The sequence below is a fragment of the Arvicanthis niloticus genome, chromosome 4 (genome assembly GCF_011762505.2).
Source record: "Arvicanthis niloticus isolate mArvNil1 chromosome 4, mArvNil1.pat.X, whole genome shotgun sequence".
Taxonomy (NCBI): Eukaryota; Metazoa; Chordata; class Mammalia; order Rodentia; family Muridae; genus Arvicanthis; species Arvicanthis niloticus.
The window spans coordinates 113,199,736-113,220,264 of NC_047661.1; the positions used below are offsets into that span (position 1 = coordinate 113,199,736).

The following is a 20,529-nucleotide window of genomic DNA, read 5'->3' on the forward strand; positions in this document are numbered from 1 at the left end:
TTTGGTGGTCAGAGTTCAGCTTCTGGTGCCTTTCCTCAGAAACTGGCCAAGCTGTTTTTTTCAGTATAGCAATTCTCTTTTCTGGGACCTATGCCTCACAGATTGAGGTTCACTGTAAGCTGGCTGGTTCCCAGAGAAGCTGATGGATCCCTTGTGCAGGAGTGTCTGCTTCTGTCAGTGCTTATGGTCAAAACTCAGGTCTGTTTCCTGCTCTGACGAACTATTTGCCCTTTACACTTGCCCAACAATGTCTTGGCAAGAAGTATTTTGTGAGGGCCACGAAGTTCCAAGCTCCTATGACCTAATATCCTCCTTTTTCTCTCTTCTGTGAGCAATGGCTACGCACTGACATTCTGCTTCTGTTTTGTAACTCAATAGATTCCTTTGAAAGTATAAATAAGGACTGTTTGTAGACATAGGAAAATTGTTTAGCTAGGAGAAATAGCTTTCTGTTATCAGAATTTCACATTCTGAAATGTGAGTTACTGATTGTTTTTTAATGAGTATGTATTGCCTCAAGGACTTTTGGAGAAGTGTAGTTTAAACTGTAACATGAGTATTATGGCATCAGATTGCTTAGGCTTAAAGTCAGTGAGTTTTACACATAAATCAGTAGGTGATTATATTGGGCAGTGTGCTTATTTAATAATCTGAACTTAGGTCGCCCACACATTCGTGTCTAGGGACTTGAGGAGTTTATACATAAACACATGTACATATGCCTTACTAGGCTTACAGTTTTCCCAGCGCGTCTGGTTTTATTACCTACGCAAAAGCATGGCATAAAATAACAGTGTCCTAGCTATTTGTTGCTGCTGTATTTACTTTTAGTTATTATAACACTCTGCAGATGGACATAATCTCACTGTACGGGCAAGTAACAAAAGCCAGAGGAGGTTACTACTTACGACTTTCCCAAGGTCATAGAGCTAGAGTTTCAGAGTCAAGGTTTATAGCCTGGTTCCTTGTGCTGGCCCTCACATTCTACTGGTCACCCATGAGTCTGATCGCTGCATCATTCATCTCCTCATCAGGTTGCATGCATGTATGGTGTATTAGTTATTAGGAAGGCATGGCTGCACCTGTGTTTAAAAGCCCATTTCCTGTTTAAAAATCATATTAGCAATTTTTAACAAGTCTTGCTGTTAAAGATTTCATCCTGGCAGCAAGTCTGTGCTGTTGGAATGTATACATTTCTTAACATATGTCTAAGTCTTACTTCTTTGAGGAAGTATATTGTACAGCAGAACGGATTTTTTTGTTTGTTTGTTTGATTCTTTTCTGCTGAGAGAAGAGTCTTTTGAACGTAGCATTGTGGGTATGACCCAGGCATGCTCTGCAGATGGCTTCAGTGGATATGAGTCGTCCAGTGGATGAATTCTTGTGTGAAATAAATACTGAGTTTTTAAAAACAGCTCATATCATAGCCTGTTTATCAGAATTCCTGTCACCATCTCTCACAATGGATGTTTGAATTTTCTGGCTCCTACGGGAGCCTGGGTGAAGCCTGAGCTGTAAGAGTGAGCATGTGCCAGGTACTCAGCAGATGTTAGGGTGAAGGGAGCTATAAGGGAATTCTCGTGTACAATTGCATGAGGTAGATGGAACAAGGAATCAAGGAATGGGATTTTTATTCTTGAACCTAAGCAACCATTGGTCTTCATGACATTTTCCTGGTTGTGCTTTTTTTTTTTCCCTGACCTTATATTGTCTCCTCCTATTTTTAAGTGTGTTTTTATGTATGTATGTGTTTGTATTTGTATCTGTATGTGTAGTATACATGTGCACATACATGTGTACACATGCATGTGAGAGGCAGCAGCCAGTGTTCTCTATCCCTCCTACCTTATCTTTTCTTTGAGAGATTTTGTCACTCACTGAACTTAGAGCTTTTTGGGTAGATTGACTGGCCTTTGTGGTCCAAGGATCTTTCCCTTTGCCACCTCCCTCAGAGCTACAGATGAGTGGCCATGCCTGGCTTTGTAGGTGATGCTGGGGAATCCTAGTAGGTGTTCATGCTTCCTGTACACGTGGGGCAAACTATCTCACCAGTTCCTTTCTTACTGTCTACAATGGCCCATCAGTTCTCTTTTAAGTTTGTGTGTGTGTGTGTGTGTGTGTGTGTGTGTGTGTTTGTGCATGCATTGTCCTCTCCCCCACCCCCATCAGAGTCCAGAAGTCAGGACTAAAATTAAAATTTTATTAAAATTTAAATTTATTTAAATTTATTTAAATTTAAATAAAAATTTTAATTAAAATTTTTATTAAAAATAACCCCTGGTGTTATTCCTCAGGAGGCTCTCAGCCTTGCATTTTGATACAAGGTCTCCCACTGACTCCTGGGACTCACAGGTTAGCCAAGGGTGGCTGGATTAGCATCACTTATTCTTAGGGCTCTTCTGGTCTCTGTCTTCCTGTGCTGGGATTTTAGACATATTATCACCATTGTGCCTAGTTTTTCAAAAATGGGTACAGGGGATTGAACTCGGGTCTTCAACTTTGTGTTGCACCTGCTTTATAGGCAGAGCTATTAACACGATTTTAAATGCAAATTTGACTTTCCTGTTCAAGTATCAGTGCATTTTTGGCTGTTGCTTTAAAACGTCTGTGCGTCTCTTTAATCATGAGTGTTAACAGTAAGGAGTTGACTCAGAAATGGGATTTCATTTTGAACAGATCCACTTGTCAAGATGCAATATCTCTTCCATTGGTCCAAACCGAGCAGAACAAACCTTGCTGGGGTGGGTTATCAGTGGGAATGTAGGATCTGTTTTCATTTATGGAATTAGGGATTGCCTAACAGGAAGCATATGGTTATATAAACTCGATCAGGATCTTCCATATGTGTGCAGTGGCCCCGACTGAGAACACCCATAAGCCCCCTTTTTCCATGGTCGCTAATTATTTCTAGAATCAATGGAAGAAATCAGTCTAAAACTCTTGATAGACCCCCAATGCATTTTAATTTGCGCTTGTATTATAAACAGTGTTAGATGGTTAGTGACAGTTTGGGTGTCAGGCGTTGGCAGCCTGTTGTTGCTGGGCCTTGGTTAGTGTAACCTTTTGGCCTTTTTTTGCAGCTGTTCCATTTCCGCCAAGTCACCGGCTGACAGCAAAGGAAGTGTTTGATAACGATGGGAAGCCTCGTGTGGATATCTTAAAAGCACATCTCATGAAGGAGGGCAGGCTGGAAGAAAGCGTCGCATTGAGAATAATAACAGAGGGTGCTTCGATTCTCCGACAGGAAAAAAACTTGCTGGATATCGACGCCCCAGTCACAGGTAAGGCCCAAGCATGGAGCCCACTCTATCAACCACTATATAAAACAGTAAAATCGAAGGTCCACCAGTGAGCCTTCAGAGACTCACCATTTGCTTTTACCATTGAATCTGCATGTTAAGCAATCAAGGATATCATTTGTGCATAAAAATATGTTTATTTGCACTCTCTGCCTACACAATTGAATTGTTGTGATCTCAAAAATGATGTACAACAGTGTTGGTGCAGATAGTCAATTGATTAACAGTGTACTCCCACCAGGCAATGTTCCTTGTGGTGTCCTCAGCCTTCCACAGAGGCCATGTCCAAGGGAAAGAGACTGAAATGTGTGCCAAGGATGGTCTCCAGGCTGCATCCTCTCAGCAGCACCTGGGAAGTTGTGAAAATGTAGACTCTCAGTCTCCACCTTGCAACTACTGAGTCGGCGTTCCTGGGGTCAGGTCTAGCAGTCTCTGTTTGATTAAGTCCTCTGAGTTGTTCTGGTCCATATTAAAGCATGAGAAGCTACTTGAGGAAGGAGGCACCTTTGACCTCCTTGCCATGGAGTCCTGTGATTAGAGCTACTTCCTTAATCCTCTTTTTCTGTCACTTTTCTTAGGAAGGTAAATATTTTATTGTATGTATGCACCTCTTGTATCATAAAAATGAAATCTTACTATAAGACAGCACCTAATACCCAGAGAATTTAATCTGTTGTGTATGGAGTTTGCTGAGAGTACAGACTTACTTTCAATGGAGCTAAAAGTGTTTATTTAATTTTTAAAAAAATATTTTAACTTTGGCCTGAGAAAATGTTTCAATGAAGAATATTTTAAAGAAAGAAAAGATTTATATATCTACTTGGGATTTTTCATCTTCTGAGTCTTCATATGCTTATGCTATTGTTATTTAGATTCGTTTTTGAGTATGACAAGACTACAGTGAAGAGGTTTCCTGAGTTTCAGAAGACCTTTGCTGATTGCAAAGTCCTGAAGGATTCTTAGTCCAAAGAAATTGACATTATCCACAGTTTATATTTGGTTAGCAGTTTCAATGCTGATGGAAGTTGGAGTTAGGTAGCAGAAGGCATTTGTTCTGTTGGAATTAATTCTGTGTTACTAAGTCATACCACAAGCCTACTCCGTGCACATCAGAGTCAGCCCTAGTTTCCACATCATCAGATAGGGTTCTGCGTTATCTCCTGATCATGATATAAGGATTTGATGCTACTTCCCTTTCTTCAGTACTGAAACCCTAAAAACAATATAAGATAAAAATTAATATTTTAAACTAGTAAAGAATACACAGCAGCAGGATTATCTTAGCACTTGATTATAATTGCCTTATGTACAATAACAATAATGCATAAGCATTAGGTAATATCTTTATGGTTATGTTTACTTGTTGCCTATAAGAATAAATGATATACTGTTTTATTAGGTTTATTTTTCTCTACCTTTCACATGAGAATATGCAGTTTCCAATGAAGACTTTATGTTAAATTTACTAATGAGCCCAGCAGGTATTAATGTAGATGATAAGTATAGCTAAAAATACACATAAAATAAATATTTAGGGGAATGAGTTTTCTGGAATGGCTAAGTCGTCTCCTCTGTGTGATTAGCTGGTCTTGGAAGAAAATAGAGGAAGGTTATGAAAGACCCAGACTTATGAAGTCTCATCCCTGAGGTCTAATCCTGTGTGTAGTCTGAAGACACATCTAGCTCCACATGACATTTTAGCAATTTTCAGGACAGAGATGTGAAGCTATTTGGATATCATGGCTAATGAAAAGTTATATGGATTTGCTGGGGTCACTACTCCATTTCACTCTGAATATAAAAATACAAATAATAGTGACAAAGACAAAAAGGATTTATTGTAAAGTAATAGGTAAAGGGGAGAAAACCTTTCTGTCTAGACTGCTATACAAAAATATCCGAGTCTAATTCTTTTATAAGCAACAGAAATCTACCAATACATTGAAAGATCATGGTGCTAGAAGATTTAATGTCCCTGGTAGGTCCTGTTCCCTAGTTCACAGACAATGGCTTCTACTGTGTTCTTACATGGGAGAAGGAAGGGGGCCCTAGTCTACAGACACTGACTGCATTTACAAGGGCCGTATAATCCTATTCATGAAACCTTCCAGAGTCTCTCATACTGGATATTAGATTTCAGCATAGGAATCTGGGGGGAGACCTAAGTGTTCAGACCTCAGTAGCTACAGTAAGGAACATTCTCTAACCCATGACTCTCTGAACATAACCTGAAACATGGGTAAATTGGGAAAAAGTAAGGTAGATAGACCAAGGACATAGAAAAGCTTTTCTTTGTGTTTGGAGTAAAAGTGAAATAACAGTAACTTGGAATCTAGAATCCTCTCATATCTGAAGTCTTCTGAGCAACAGAGGACCATTCAAATTTTCAAGAAACCAGAACATGTCAGACTTTTGGATAAGGGATATTCACCCCCATCAAGTCTCTTCAAATACTAAGTCCAGGAAGCCTCTTCCATCAAGCATTCTGGATATTGGGGTCCTGAGCCTGACTTAAGTCTTTGGTAATGTTTTATGATATCTGGTTGCCTTATTCTGAGATTTTACCCTATTTGGACAGCTGAGTGTACCAGATGATATTTATATGTTAACTTAGAGTTTATTTGTTTAGATAATTAAATCAGCAAAGTTATATTTAGTTTATACTTGAAAAATCTCATAATAAAGTACTCTTTATATAATTCTGATTGCCACCCTTAAAAGACAACCTGTGAAAAAATTCAGAAAAGAAAGGAGAGAATAAAAGTGGGTGCTGTGGGTGGAGAAGGATCATGTATTGGGAAGATGTAAGAAAAGATGAAGGAGACATAAATGCAGTTTGGGCAGATAAAGACCCGAAACCTGACTTTAGAATGTCTGTTTCTCATTTTTTCTTATGTTCATGTATATGTGATCTTGGTGTGCCTGTTTTCACATGTTTATGGGCACATGTTTGTGCATGTGGGTAATTCCACATTAAATAAGAAGCAAAACAAAGCAAATGGCAAATAGTGTATTTGCAAATATTTGCTGCTTTTTAACTTCCTTGCAGCTCTTTTGTGCTTTTTATTAATAAAAGTATTTTCTGTGTAGGAACAGAGTCATCCTGACATCTGCCAAAATTTGCTTATTTGTGTTGAACCTAAGAACCAGTTTTCTGGTTATTAGCAGTCTGGATATTCATCTCTTTATAGATTTTACATAGAGGAATTTTAATCTAGCAACATGGCTGCTCTGGCAAGGGATCACATTCAAAAATATGATCCTGCTGCAATGCATATCCTAGATCAGAGTATGATCTGATTGGAATACAGACATACCCTTAGTGCACAGCTGTAATTCCTAACAATGAAGGTAAGGTTAGTTTGTAGAAGAAAGCAGCCGTGGTTGAAAGTGATGTCTAGTTGAGGGGCAGACAAAGTGATGAATCAGAAAAAGACTTGACAGAATGAGTCAGAGACAGAATATGACCAACTCTTCTGAGAACATCAGAGGAAGATGCTACTTAAGAGCAGCAAGAGCAAAGAAAGGTGTGGCATGTGGTGTTTTAATGGTAGTTTTACCAGGACAGTTTTAATGAGACAGGTTACAGAGAGAACAACCTAGACACAGGTAAAGAATAACCCAGAGAATGGGAAGGAGCCAGAAGATTAGAACATATGGCCAGAGTTAGTTCTGAAAGTTGGCTCTTGTTTTTATCATGTGCTTTTTTTTCTTTTTTCAAATGCATATACGTGATACTTTTAAAAAAATGTAGCTAGACATTAGTGTGACTACTCAATTTGTCAGTCAACATGATACATATTTATACCTCTGGTATAGATGATATGGGATATACACTTGTGAATTAGGCCCAGTTATTGCGCTCCAAGGACACAGACTATGACACGAAACAATGTTTGCCCAGTGAAAGACACATCACAGCTCTGACTATAAACTAAAGGCCATGCATGGTCTTACATATGTAAGTATAGCTAACTCAAAGTCTAAACTCTTTTTCATCTTCAGATAGTAGTAGTTTCCCTGACTGTATCCACTGATGAGATTATTTGAGCTTTAAAACAACTAACTGGTTCCCATCCTGTGCTAGATATGGACTAGAACTCTTCAGGCAGTTTAGAACCGTGAAAGTTCTGCCTTTTTCTGAAGGCCTTCCTTGGAATCACACCACAGGTAGTTACTCTTAATTTGTGTGGAGCAGTGGCAGAGACCTTTAATAATGTGGGAAGCAGAATAAAGAATGTAGGAAGAACTTGAAACCTGTGACAGGTTACCTGCTGTTTGAATGGATCCCTCTGTTATTTTACTATACAAAAAGCTGCAGAATAGCCTTCTGGGTAGCAAATAACAACACAAATTGAAATAGACAATTTTTTTTGTATGATGGCAAGGTATGTTCTTGAAAACCTGGTATGGGAGGTGGGTGAGCAAGGGACTGAAGGGTGGAATGATCTGGGTTACTGTTGTATCAAGCCTGGTCAGGAACCCTTCATGCTCTTCCAAGGAAGTCCTGATTTTGGTAGAGGGAGGCTAATGGTTCCTTTCTTTACAGAGCCTTTATAAAGGGTGATTGTGTACACTGACTTTCAAACTTATGCTTCATTTGCATTTTAAAAACAAGTTTCCGTAAAAGGCCTCTTTACTGAGGGAGGATGTTCAGGCAGAGACCAGATGTACTGCATTTCTTATGGAAGCTAGGAAGCTCCCCTTTCCCTTTGACTGAGCAGAGTACTCTGTGCCTGCCTGCAGAGCAGAGGCAGAGCAGGAGCTTCTGCTTGTGCAGAGTGTGATTTAGAACCCTGTTTCTGCTCTCTGGGCTGAGGGCATGGGCAGGCATCATCTGGGTGAACTGCTAATCTCTCTGGTTTGTCTGCTTCCTGCAGTGGAGGATATGTCCCTGGTGCAGGTCAGGATTCCCTCAGTGGCTAGGCCTGCCATTAGCACATCAGGCAGTTGCCAGGAGAACCCTCTGGCTTTGTTCCTGGATGTGAGAGTGGACCTGGGGCCAAGTGTAAGGTCACAGTAGCCCTTCCCTTGAAGCAGCTGACATCAATTAGAATTCCCCTTGCCCGGAACTCTGGGGAGAGCTAAGTGGGGATTGGATTCCTAGTGGGACCTAAAGGATCAGTGTTTATTCTACTCCTACTCTCATTTGTCACTATGAAGGAGTGTGGACTTAGTTTACATGGGGACAGAATATTACCTTTCTGCAGTTTCTGAAACTTGCAGTTTCAGTGGCCAGATTTTCAGGGCTCTCTCTGTAGCCCTAAGCCTATTGGTATCTGGCTCAGTGCAGGCAAGTCAGTAGTTCTGACCTAGCCAGGGGGGCAACACACACATAGATACACAGAAACACACACACACACACAGAGACACACACACACACACAGAGAGACACACACACACAGACACACACACACAGACACACACACACAGACACACACACACACACACACACACACACACACAGACACACACACACACACACACACACACACACACACACACACACGATGGTAAAGATAAAGATTTTGCTGATCTTTTAACCCCTTGGTTCCTGCACTGTTGCCCTTTCATTAACAAATGAAAAAAGGGACTGAAGGAACAGTGGTTAGCCTTTCCAAATGGGAACACTGATCAGAATCAACCCCTGGCCCTCATAAAACGATGGTTTCAGAGGTCTAGAGTCTGGAACAGAGACTTTGAATATCTAATGAGTTTCTCTGTCATGAGATTCTCTTGATGAGGAGTTGCATTGTGAGATCTGGTTTAAACACATGGGTGAGAGTCTCACAGCTGAAGACCTTGCTCTGCCCAGGCTCCTGTCTGTATGACTAAAGCTTCCCAGTCACACTGCATTCTGGGTGCTCCTCTGTTTCAGAATAGTGTTTATGTAAATACTCAGCTGATTTGCACAAAGTAAGTTATAATAATAGCAAAATGGAAACATATGGGAGCTCCAGGGTGTATTTGTGTGGATAGTTCTGTGTATGTCAACCATTTCAATAGACAGCTGTTAAATATCAATAGTTTAAGCAGCAGGTATTCTTTTATCATGTTCCCTATTTCTATCCCCCCCCAATTTATTAATATTTGTCTTACTGCAAATTTGGAAGTTTGAAGTACTGTATAAATTAGTTAGAAATCATTTCTGTTTTTTTTTAAAAGATATTATTAGTTTTTTACATTTATGTGTGTGTGCGTGTGTCTGTCTATGTATGTGAGTGTCACCATTCTGTGGGTGGCTTTCGAGGCCAGAAAGATGTCAGATCCTTTGGAGGTAGAATTACAGGGCCACCTACTATGGGTGCTGAGAACCAAACTCTGGTCTTCTAGATGAACAGCAAGTACCCACAACACTGATCTCTGTCCTCAACACCAGAGGCCATTTCCAAAAGAAGGAATCTGCAGCTTAATTTTTGTTGTTGTTCGTTTGTTCTGGTTTTTGTTTGCTCTTTTTCTTAATACATTCAGCTTCTGAAGGACCGAATTTTCTTGTTTATAAATCTAAAACCCTGTGAGAGAATAAAATGAGGATAGTTGGGAAGGGAAGGTGTACATAAAAATAAGTTAAAGGTAACATGAGGTCTTCTTAGTGATCAATTCATTTTCTACTTATTTTTCCAACTAACATACAAGGCATTAGATGTATGGATGGTATTTCCAAACAATGTGTGCTCTGAGACTCTTCTTCCCCTTTGTCCTGCCCCCCAGCATCATGATCCCTTCTTATTCTCTCCAGTGTTTGTCTCCTTCATGTCATATGTCGCCTTCTGTCCACCCTCCACAGTTCATCATCACCTATCTTTACTCTTTTGGTTTCTTTTCAATCATTTAGACCTTATATACACATAAACACATACAGTACATACATACACACACATATATATGTATAAATAGGCATAAATATTTCATATATATGTATAAGTTATATACACACACATATATATGTATTGTGTATCTATTTTTACATAATTCATACATGAGAGAACGTGCTGGTTTTTTCTTCCTTACTTTAGGCCACATTACTTAATGATCTCCTTTATAAGAATGAATATTAATATGATCATTTATTTATGCTACTTTTTTTGTCAGGATCATATATTTTTGTTGTATTTGACATAGTATTTTTCTTAAAGAAAGTGTTGCTTTTGGTTTTGTTTGGGTTTTTTTTTTTTTTGATCAGTGTTATACATTATAATATTAAAAACTCCATTTGGGGGGGCCTGTGAGTTATATCAGAGAGTAAGGGCTCTTTCAGCCAAGAATGACCACCTGAGTTGAATCCCTGGGATCCACAAGGTGACAGAAGAGAGCCAACTCTCAAATGTTGTCCACTGAGCTCCTCCCATATGCTATGATACACACGTATGCCCAAGCATAAATAAATAAATAATATAATCAAAATTGTGCAAATCAATTAGAAATTTCTAGGCCTAGTCCCACTTTAGATGAAGTTACTAGCTGGTCTACAAGTGTTCCATCTGATCTGAGATGCTACCCAGATGGCTTGTACACAGTAGGTCTATCTGGGTGGGCCTTGGCATTAGAAGCCTATGTCTCTTATTGCTTCTGGAGGAGAACCATTGAATTGATACACAAAGTCATTTGTTTCCCCTTTTAAACAAAGTAGCTTTTAGCTTTTCTTTTCTACTTTCTCAGGGTGATAGGCAAATTTGCTTTTGTTTTCTGTAACATAATCATTTGACTCTTTAATTTAGCGCAAAGTTAAAAAAAATAATTGCGCTGTCTCCACCATTATGGTATCCCACACAACATCTCCTCAGACCAAGGGACTCACTTTCCAGACAAAGAAGTGCTGCCAAGAGCTCCTGTTGATGGTTTGACCAAGTACTCTCCCATCCTAGTCCTGAAACTGCTAGGAGGCTGGAAGGGGGAAGTCTCAGCTAATGCTCTAATTGCCTGGCAGTCGCTGGAGGCAGCTGTGCTCAAGGGTTGTGTGTAGATATGTGGAATCACCTTGCAGGTCCAGTTAAGTATATTTTCACATAGTTTTTAAAAGGTAAAGTTTGAGTGCATATTTAACTAGTCTGCAGGTAAATGAGTGGCTATCAGATAACACAATCTTGAAACAAAGGCTTCATTTGTTTGAAATTTTCTTCAGCATGTTTTAAACATTAATGGAGAGTGCCTTCAAATGAAGGCCTTAGCTTAGTATTAACTTATTAAATATATATCAAAGGAAGGTGAAAGTTAGCAAATTATCTACATTATTGATAGAAAATATCCCTTCAAGTTGAGACTCTCAACTAGGGGGAAACACTAAAATCTTCCTCTTCTTATTCTTTTCTTTGGCAAAACAGTTGGTGGCCAGTTAGCTAATTTTTATTATTATAGACATAACCTAATCTATAGATTTCCTTTTTTCCTTTCTCACTGTGGCCTGTTCTGGGATTCACACATTAAACTGGTCTAACCAGTTTATGCATGTATGTGTGTACATTTGTGTGCTTGTTTATAACTAGAGTATGGTGGGCCAGACTAAGGTATGAAACTCCGTCCCTGTAAAGCGACCACCTGTTGTGTATTGGCTAAGGACAGCATTAACCTATATTTTTTTATTCTGCCCAACATCATTTTTGGGTAACGTGTTCACTCTTGTTGTCTGTTAGTTGCTGCCATGTACCATGGGCCAATGATTTCGTCTGTCTGCTTTCTATTACAGTCCATTCAGGGCTTGCCCTCTAGAAGCTTAGGTTTCCTGAAGTTCAGCAGGGATGGATGCACCAACAGAACTTGTTCCTTTTTGACTATCAGAGCTGTTGTTTCTTCTGGCTCCTGTCATTGCTATCCAGCTGAAATGCCAGCTTGTAGTTCTGTTCTCCTGCTCAGTGATTTGCAGCCTAGACCATTTAACTATATTAATTTTAACAACATATAGGAAAAATCAAGTGGGGCATGGAATGGGGAGGAAATGGTGTACGTAGGTCCTCGGGCACACAGCTGTCTTACATTCAAGTGAGTTAATTTTAATATTTTTCCCCCACAGGTATTGAGCATGGTGTGAGGACATCAGTTAGAAAGAATAAAATAAAAAATAAAACTATAAAATATGAAATATCAGCTATGAAATACTTTTCAATCATAAGTTGTTAATGGAACATGTGAGAGTAGGCAGTTTCCAGGCGTCTCTGCCTTGATGCTTTGCATTTGATGGCTGAAACCACTGTGATAGCAATACACTTTATTTTCAAATCTTGGTGATTGACTTTTTAAAATCATAGTTTGTAGAACCGATATACTTGCAGATGGAAGTCTAGCAGCTTAACTGTCATCTGAGAGGCTTCATGCAGCAACTGATGGAAACAGATGCAGAGAACCATAGCCAAACAAAGCTCAGGGAATCCTGTGGAAGAGGGAGAGGAAGGATTGAGGGAACCAGAGACGTCAAGGACAACACAGGGAAACCTACAGATACGACTAATCTGGGTCCATAGGGGCTCATAAAGACCGAACCACCAACCAGAGAATATATATAGGATGGACATAGGCCCTGTACACATGCATAACAGATGTGCAGCTGGGTCTTCATGTGGGACTCCTAACAGCTAGAGGATGGGCTGTCTCTGACTCTGTTGCCAGTCTTTGGATTCCACTCCACTATCTGGTCTGCCTTGTTTGGCCTTATTAGGAGAAGATGCACCTAGTCCTACTGTAATCTGATATGCCAAGTTGGGCTAATATCCACAGGAGGCCTTGCCTTTTCTAAGGAGAAAGGGAGAGGAGGGTATTCCAGCAGGAGAGATGAGGGAGAGGGACTAGGAGGAGAGGAGGGAGAGGAAGGTGCAATTGGTATGAAATGTAAATAATTAGTGAAAAATATTTTGTAGAATTAATACAAAATGTACATTTCCTGGACTTTACATTTGCAAATAATGTGCAACTGTATGTTGTTTTCTGGCTCCCAAGCCAGAGTAATGGCGTAGGTTTCCTCAGGAATCAAGCACTGTTTGGCAATAGTTTCCTTGAACCTTTTTCACTGAAGGCTTTCATGGGTTTCTAGAAAGCCCAAATTGTCTTTACAATACTATCTTAGTAAGTCCCAAGATAATGTCAGTAAGTCTTTGAATAAGATAACATTATGCAAATATCAGAAGTAAAGTTGGAAAATATAAATTGTAGGTTAAGAGATTGTGTGTCAAAATAATGTGTATTGATTAGCCTCTAATATGCTTTTACTCTTTTCTATTCTGTGGAGCAGTAAGAACCATTTTCAGCTAATAGCTGATATTTCAGCTTCTATTTTAAACAGTGAAGCAGATAGTAACTCACTAGGTAATCATTTTTATACATGAGAAAATGATCACACACACACACACACACACACACACACACACAAATTTACAAAGCCAAGTAATATTTAAAGGTCAATTCACTTCCCCATGACCCACATGACCTTACTTTTAAGGCACAGGTTTGTAACGTGTTGAGGCCCGAGCTGTCCCTGTTTGGGCGCCAAAAATGTTGGGGCCTAGGCTGCCCCACTTTGGGTGGCCTAAAATGTTGAGGCCCTCTCCACTCCGTGCTTGGCAGCCACTGTTTTCCGGTCCAAGCTGCCGCTCCGGTCCACGGATCGGGGTTCAGCAAGAGAGAGTGTGAGGATAGACTTGAAGAATGGAGACCAGACAGAGTGTGTTTCAGTCCCGTTTATTCTTCGGTCTCTCTTCCTAGTCCAAGTCCCAAGTCTTGAGTTCCTAGTTCCTAGTTCCTAGTTGTACTCCTCTAGTTCCTAGTTGTACTCAATTGTTCTCTTCCGAGTGTCTAATGTCTACTCCTACTCCTAGTGTCTGAATCTCTGTTACTCCAAATTGTTCTCTAAGTTGTACTCTCTAAAGTGTTTGATTCTCTGATCTGTCTTCTGTCTGCCTCTCGCCTTTATATGTTTCACTTCTAAGCCATGCCTTTTGGTCACACCTTTAATCATGCCCTTAGGTTTTGTCTCTAAATCTGATCTCTAAGTCACAATCTTAAGTTAAACACCTTTAATCTCACACACCTTTAATCTCACACACCCAAGAAAAGTCCTGGGTATCTAAAGCAAGTTGTTATTGGAGTGTGCTCAGCTGTTGTAGGCTATTGTAATCCAAGTCTCATGTCAGGGTATATGGCTCAAGATGGCTGCAAAGCTGATAGCCGCTTTCTGCTAAAAGTCGGCTCCCAACAGTAACGTGTAAGAGATGTGGGACTCATTTAAAAGAAAATCTGAAATTCTTTGAGTAGCCCTTGGTGCAGTTCAGCCATCTAGTGAAGGAAGGACTCCAAACTGGATTTTCTCTTCTTTTTTTTTTTCCCAGAAGTAGCCATTAAATGATAATTGTTACAAAACATTGGTGGTTGTCTGCTTCTCCTCTTCTTCTCAAAATCAATCAGTTATTATTTTTTAGGATGGAAAACAAGGGCTGGGGAATTGGTTCAGTGTGCACAGATGCTGTCTACACAAGCATGGTAAGCTTGATGACTTAAGTCTGATCTTAGCAACCCACATAAAAAGCTGGATATGGTGGTACAAATCTATATTCCAAGCATTCCTACAGCAAGGGGGCGGTAGAGACAGATTACCCAAAAGACATCAGAAGGATAGCTTGGAGTACACAGCACAACAGCAAAGACATGAGAAAGTGATGGCCAACTTTTGTGTTCTATCTTAACACATCAAATGGAAGAACTTACGTCATGAAAGGGGATCGAGTGTTACTCATGAACTCATGATGGTAGCACAATCTAGTCCTTAATAGTCTATAACCTAAATAGTAAATTGTTTTCTGCATGGCCTTAACAAGTATTTACAGTATTCATACTTAATTTTGATATATGTCTAGTTAACAATAGATATTTAACAAGATTAAAACAAAGAGAAATTTTTGATAAGCTTTTCAAAGAGGAAGGACACCATGGAATGTTGTTCTGTCAGATTGAATTGACTATAGACTATTACTGTCTCTCAACATATATTCTCCAGGTCTCACGTTTTCTGAGCTGGTCACAGAGCTCCTCATTTGAAGGCAGAGTGTGGTCCAACCTACTTTGTAGCTATCCATTAGCCGACAGACTAGATTTTAATCAAGGAATTTGAGCAAAAGTGGTGTATGTTTCTTGGAAACCATATATCTTAGACAAATTAGAAAGTCTTTTCCACATTACTTTCCCTGTCTTATCAACATATTTAGACTGGCAGGTGCTACAGATAACACTCTAGCTGTAAGTCAGAGATGTTCTGTGTCACACAGACCAAGATATAAGACTATAAGGCTCAGCTGTTCCTATGAGCAGCATCCCTTAAATTATCTTTCATTCAGATTAAATGATCATTTTTCACATATTTAAGCTCAGTTATATCTGGGTCTTCATTGCAAATTTCAGAGCCTGTATTGATATTTCTCCTTCAGACTGTCATACTCCAACCTGACTGTAGCTACATTAAGTCCTGTTGTAAATACCACTGGTTTCCAGAGGGAATGTACTGTATTGTCAATTTAATGAACACAGATTATGTTAGGAAATTTCCAGCTACTTGGAAGATACACCCCCTCATTGATATGAGTTCAGTATATTATCAAGAGCAAGCTTAAGTGTTATATCCTGAGAGACTTTCTGGAACCCTCACATAGTGGGGTCTTGTTCTTCCTAAGTTCCCATAGTGTTTTTCTGTGCATGCCCACATTATTTAATAGTCATCATGTGATATTTTGCTTCTTTAATCCAACTGGAAGTACCTAGGGAAAATCACTGTAACTAAAACTTGACAAAGACTATCTTCTCCACTATCCCCATGCCTGCATCTGTGAAACACTTTAACATGATTTTAACTTGATTTCCTGTCAACAAAATGTAATCTCTAGGTTTGAAAACTTGGAGGTCATGGATGTACTTACTGTCTCATTATTTTTATTATGATAAAATCTTTATCCTTTTTATCATTTTCATTATTATTTTTATTATTTTATTATCTCTTATTATTTTGTAAGTAAGGATGAAGGCTTCTTTCTCTCTTCGTCCTCTCAGAGGTGCTGAAAAGGCCTGGAGTATCTCTCTGCATTAACCTGTGATAAGTAAGTAAATAATCACATCATATGTGACACTAACATATATCCTATTTTTTCCCACATGAGACACTTACTTCCCATTATTACTCTTTATTTTGATTTTGACAGACAGCCTGATGATTGTAATTCTTAGCATCATTTTTGTGTTCTTTATATTATCATCTTACCCTGTATAGGTCTTCTCATAATTTCTTATCTAAAGATTTGACATCTTCCAGTGTGTCACTCCTGGGCTCTTTCACAACTAACAAACATTCATAAAATTGTGGGAGAGTTTGTTTTCTCCAAGCTTTTCATGGCCATATATGTCTGTTTTTTATGTTAAGAAGCTATTGTTAATGTGTTTCCATTTTATATGTTAAATTCAGTTGTCTTTTAAAGCAGTCTGGCTGAAAAGAATGGTGGCCTATGTTTTGTGTATTTTTCTCAGAGCCTCTGAGATTGCAGAATGATGGGTGTTTGAAGAGAACTAAAAACTGGAAAGATTACTTACATAATGCAGTTTCCTCCAATTTAGACTCTGTAAAGTAACTTTTAAGATTTTCTTTTTTCTTTTTTTCCTGGTGGTCAGAAAGACAGCTCAGCAGTTAAGAGAGCTCTATGTTTGTCCAGAGGACCAGAGTTGAGTTCCCAGCAGCCACACTGAATGGCTCACAACTGCTGCCTGTAACTTCTGCTTCAGTGGAACTGATACCCTCTTCTGGCTTTTTGCAGAGACTTGTGTGCATGTGCCCAAACACAAGGACACACACACAAACCCATAAAAAAAAAAAAAAGATTTCTTTTTATTTTTCTCTCTTGATTCAAAACTAATTATGAGTGTTTTATATATTTGGAGTATATTATTTTCTTTAAACTTTATATATTACTTTTTGGGGATTTCTTTCCATTCAACATCTATTGATGAATACCCAAAATATAATAGAGTCAAATTAAAAATATAGATTTTTTTTCATGTTATTTTAACACATGTTCTCAGTGTGACCAATAGCAACACATAATTTGGGACTTTTTTTTTTTCTGTTGATCATGTCCAGATAAATGCAGTGTGGTGAGACCCTAGTGTGGGTTGTGATTATCTGCACTGTATCTTCATATAAATGTTCTCTGCATATACATTTTCAGTAATTTTATATTAGAGAATAGACATCAATGATTTTTCCTTAACTGGATACGGGGAGACATCCACATTTCAGGATAGGGCCTGACAGATGTCAAGGATGTTCTCGAAGCAAAAATGCTAGTTACATATATTTTTGTACATCTGCAGGTACAGACAGAACACATTATACTATGGACTGACATATAAAATGGTTAAAAATTTTTTAATTTTTATTTTTTAATTATTACTTTGAAATAGGTGACATGCTGAGCATACAGGTTCAATGTTGTTCACTGGATCTTATTAACCCATCATGGGCCAGCAAGATGCCAGTGCTGTCACTGTCCAACTGGTCTTGTAGGATATAGCAGACACATCAGGGAGAGCACTGGTGACAGAGTCAGCAGCCATTCTACCTTCTGTGCACTTGCTTCTTTCTACATGAAGGTCCTGTTTGGGGTCTTTGGTCCGTCCAGCAACCTGGGGAATGACCTCATCAAGGAGTGACTGATGTTGACAGAAACTCTTCCAGCCAAGCAGTAGATACTTGGGAGGGTAATATAGAGATAGGATAGTGAACTTTTATCAAATGTGTAGTGAGGTCATTGACAGATTTTAAGTTTGTTCTCAAACTTGAGTTTGTTTGGTTTTGTTTTTCCTAAAGCCCCTCACTGAGAAGTCATCTCCACTACAGGGGAACATACGATGTCCTACACAGGAAGCTAACAGTGCTGTTTCAACCATAGTTGAGGAAAGCCACGATATTCAGAAGTCAGGAGGTGTAGAGGTCTGATACAGTGAATCCATTTATAAGATTATAGGTGACCAAATCTTTCAGGTTTAACAAAATAAGAACCATTAGAAACTAATCAGGGGTCAAACATAATTATTCAGTGTCTAAGGGGGACCAGACAGTACCAGTTCAGAGAATGAAAAAAGAATTTCAGAGAGTGATTCATGTGTGGTCGTGTTTGAGAAATCGGCCTACTAAGAACAATAGGGATACATTACGTCATATGACGGAGAACCATGGGACCTGACCAGAAGATTTTCTGTTGTACTTAGTGATGACTAGATCAATACTATGGCAAATACTCATTCCTAGAAAGTGCCAATAATAAAATTACAGTGGAAAGGCCGGCCTTTGTCTGAGTAGACTAGCGTAGATCTGGAGGCTGACTCATAGGTAAAGGTCCAGTTTGGAATGATGGCGAGAAAGACAGGAAGGGTTGGAGCAAAGTCAACATTTCAATTGATCAAAGGACTGGGGAAGCCAGATATATCTACGGCAAATTAAACACAGCCTGACTTGCAAAAGACACTGGGTGATATTTTTAGTAGTTGATGGAAAAAAAAATAAGTTAAGGATTGGTAATCTCTATCATTTTAAATAGTGGTTTTAAATATGAAAAGTGCTTTTCTTTGGAGCCAGTTTTGGTTTCATGTTGAGTTACTCAGTCATCTAATGCTGGTGAGTCTTCACCATATAAACCATGCACATCTGTGCAGAAAGTTACTCTGAACCAACCGAGTACTTACTACCATATTTTACTTTTATTATTATTACTAAATTTTATATTCTCCTGTCTGTGTAGTGTTATAAGGGGGAGACTAGTGGCTTTGAACTTAAATGGAGTTTTGATCCTAGCTACCAAGTCACCGAGCCCCTGCATCTGCCCACTGGTCTAGAACTCATATGTACCCCAGTCTGACCTCAAACTCAAAATCCACCTGCCCCAGTCAGAAGGCTGTAAGTGCAAGTGGGGGGAGGGCATCATACTTATTAGAATAATGTCTGCTAAAAACCACAGTTTCTATTTATTGGGTTTTCTCTGTGTGTACCTGAGTTCTACTGATCTGATTCATTTATGAGTGCCTTTATTTTGGTTATAAACTAAAGTATAGTTGTTTCCTTTAGGCTTGTCCTGCCATTATATAATAAAGAAAAAACACAAAGGAAAGAAAACAATTCTCCCCGGGCCTTTACAGGGAAGGAAAATGAAAATAATACTGTCTGAGCAAACCACCCATTAACAGCTCATATACACAGAGGCCAGGTCTGTGAATCAGGAATCCTGAGAGGTGTCCCCCTCTGCCATTTCCTGTCTTCAGTTCACAGGAGATTACTGTTGTGCGGGCAAATCCTGGCTCAGCTTTGAGGAGCCGAGTGTCTTTGTAAATACACACCACATGACTTTGAAGTGGCAACTTGGTCTTGATGAGAAGTTCCTTTAGGCTACTGTGGGCTTCCTCCTGCTACCATGTAAGCCTGCTTGCTACCAACATAAGAGATAGACTCAACTTCTCTTAATGTGTGACTCAAGTCCCTCCATGTCAGGGTTTCCACTGTGCCCTAAACTCTAGAGACTCTTAGAATATCCACTGTTACTTTTAAGAGATTTTTTGATATACATCATCAACACAATTTACATTATTTCATATATTTTTTTAAAATATAGGTTTGTCTTACTAGCACGGTTCTCTTTTACGAATAAGTGCTGTTTTACATTCTTCACACATCTATAAGAGATTTGAAAGCTTTTTAACTGGAGTTATTGTAACTATAGAAAAAGGCACCGCTAGTAGAAAACACATTTCTTAGTTTTTCGTATAATATACTAACAGACTCCATTGCTACATATGCTTTATCAGACGTCTCTCACACTGCACTGTGGCTGGGGGCGAGGGTATAGTAGGCATAGTAGTAACAGAAAGTCATTTAGAGGACACTTCTATCACCACTACTCTGTCTATCAATGGATGGTCCCATGGGCTAGTGCTTGCCTCAGAGTATTAGATTTTCACTCTGATTCTTTTCCTGGTGTGCAGTCAGGTCACTGTACTCTTGTAAGAGACTTGGTAACTTCCTGTTTACCCAGGTCGGAAAGCCTGGAGAAGTGGGATGAGAGTGGCCTAGCAGTGTTAGGTAGAGCCAGGTCCAGAGCCCAGTATTCTCCTTGCCCTGCGTCTGTCCCCAGCACCCTTTTGCCATCCGTTTCCTTCTCAATGACGTAAATGGCTTACTTGTGCAGCACTGATGGCTTAGCTACTTTTGCCATTTTATTTC

General features: G+C 39.3%; 1 protein-coding gene across 2 annotated transcripts in view; it reads left to right on the forward strand.

Moving 5' to 3' along the window:
• Ppp3ca (protein phosphatase 3 catalytic subunit alpha) overlaps positions 1-20,529 on the forward strand; it is a 275,444-nt gene that overhangs the window by 127,494 nt on the left and 127,421 nt on the right. For both annotated transcript variants that reach the window (XM_034499495.2, XM_034499496.2), the window contains exon 2: positions 3,081-3,281. In XM_034499495.2, coding sequence (XP_034355386.1) covers positions 3,081-3,281 — 201 coding nt within the window. The remainder of the gene's footprint in view (positions 1-3,080; positions 3,282-20,529) is intronic.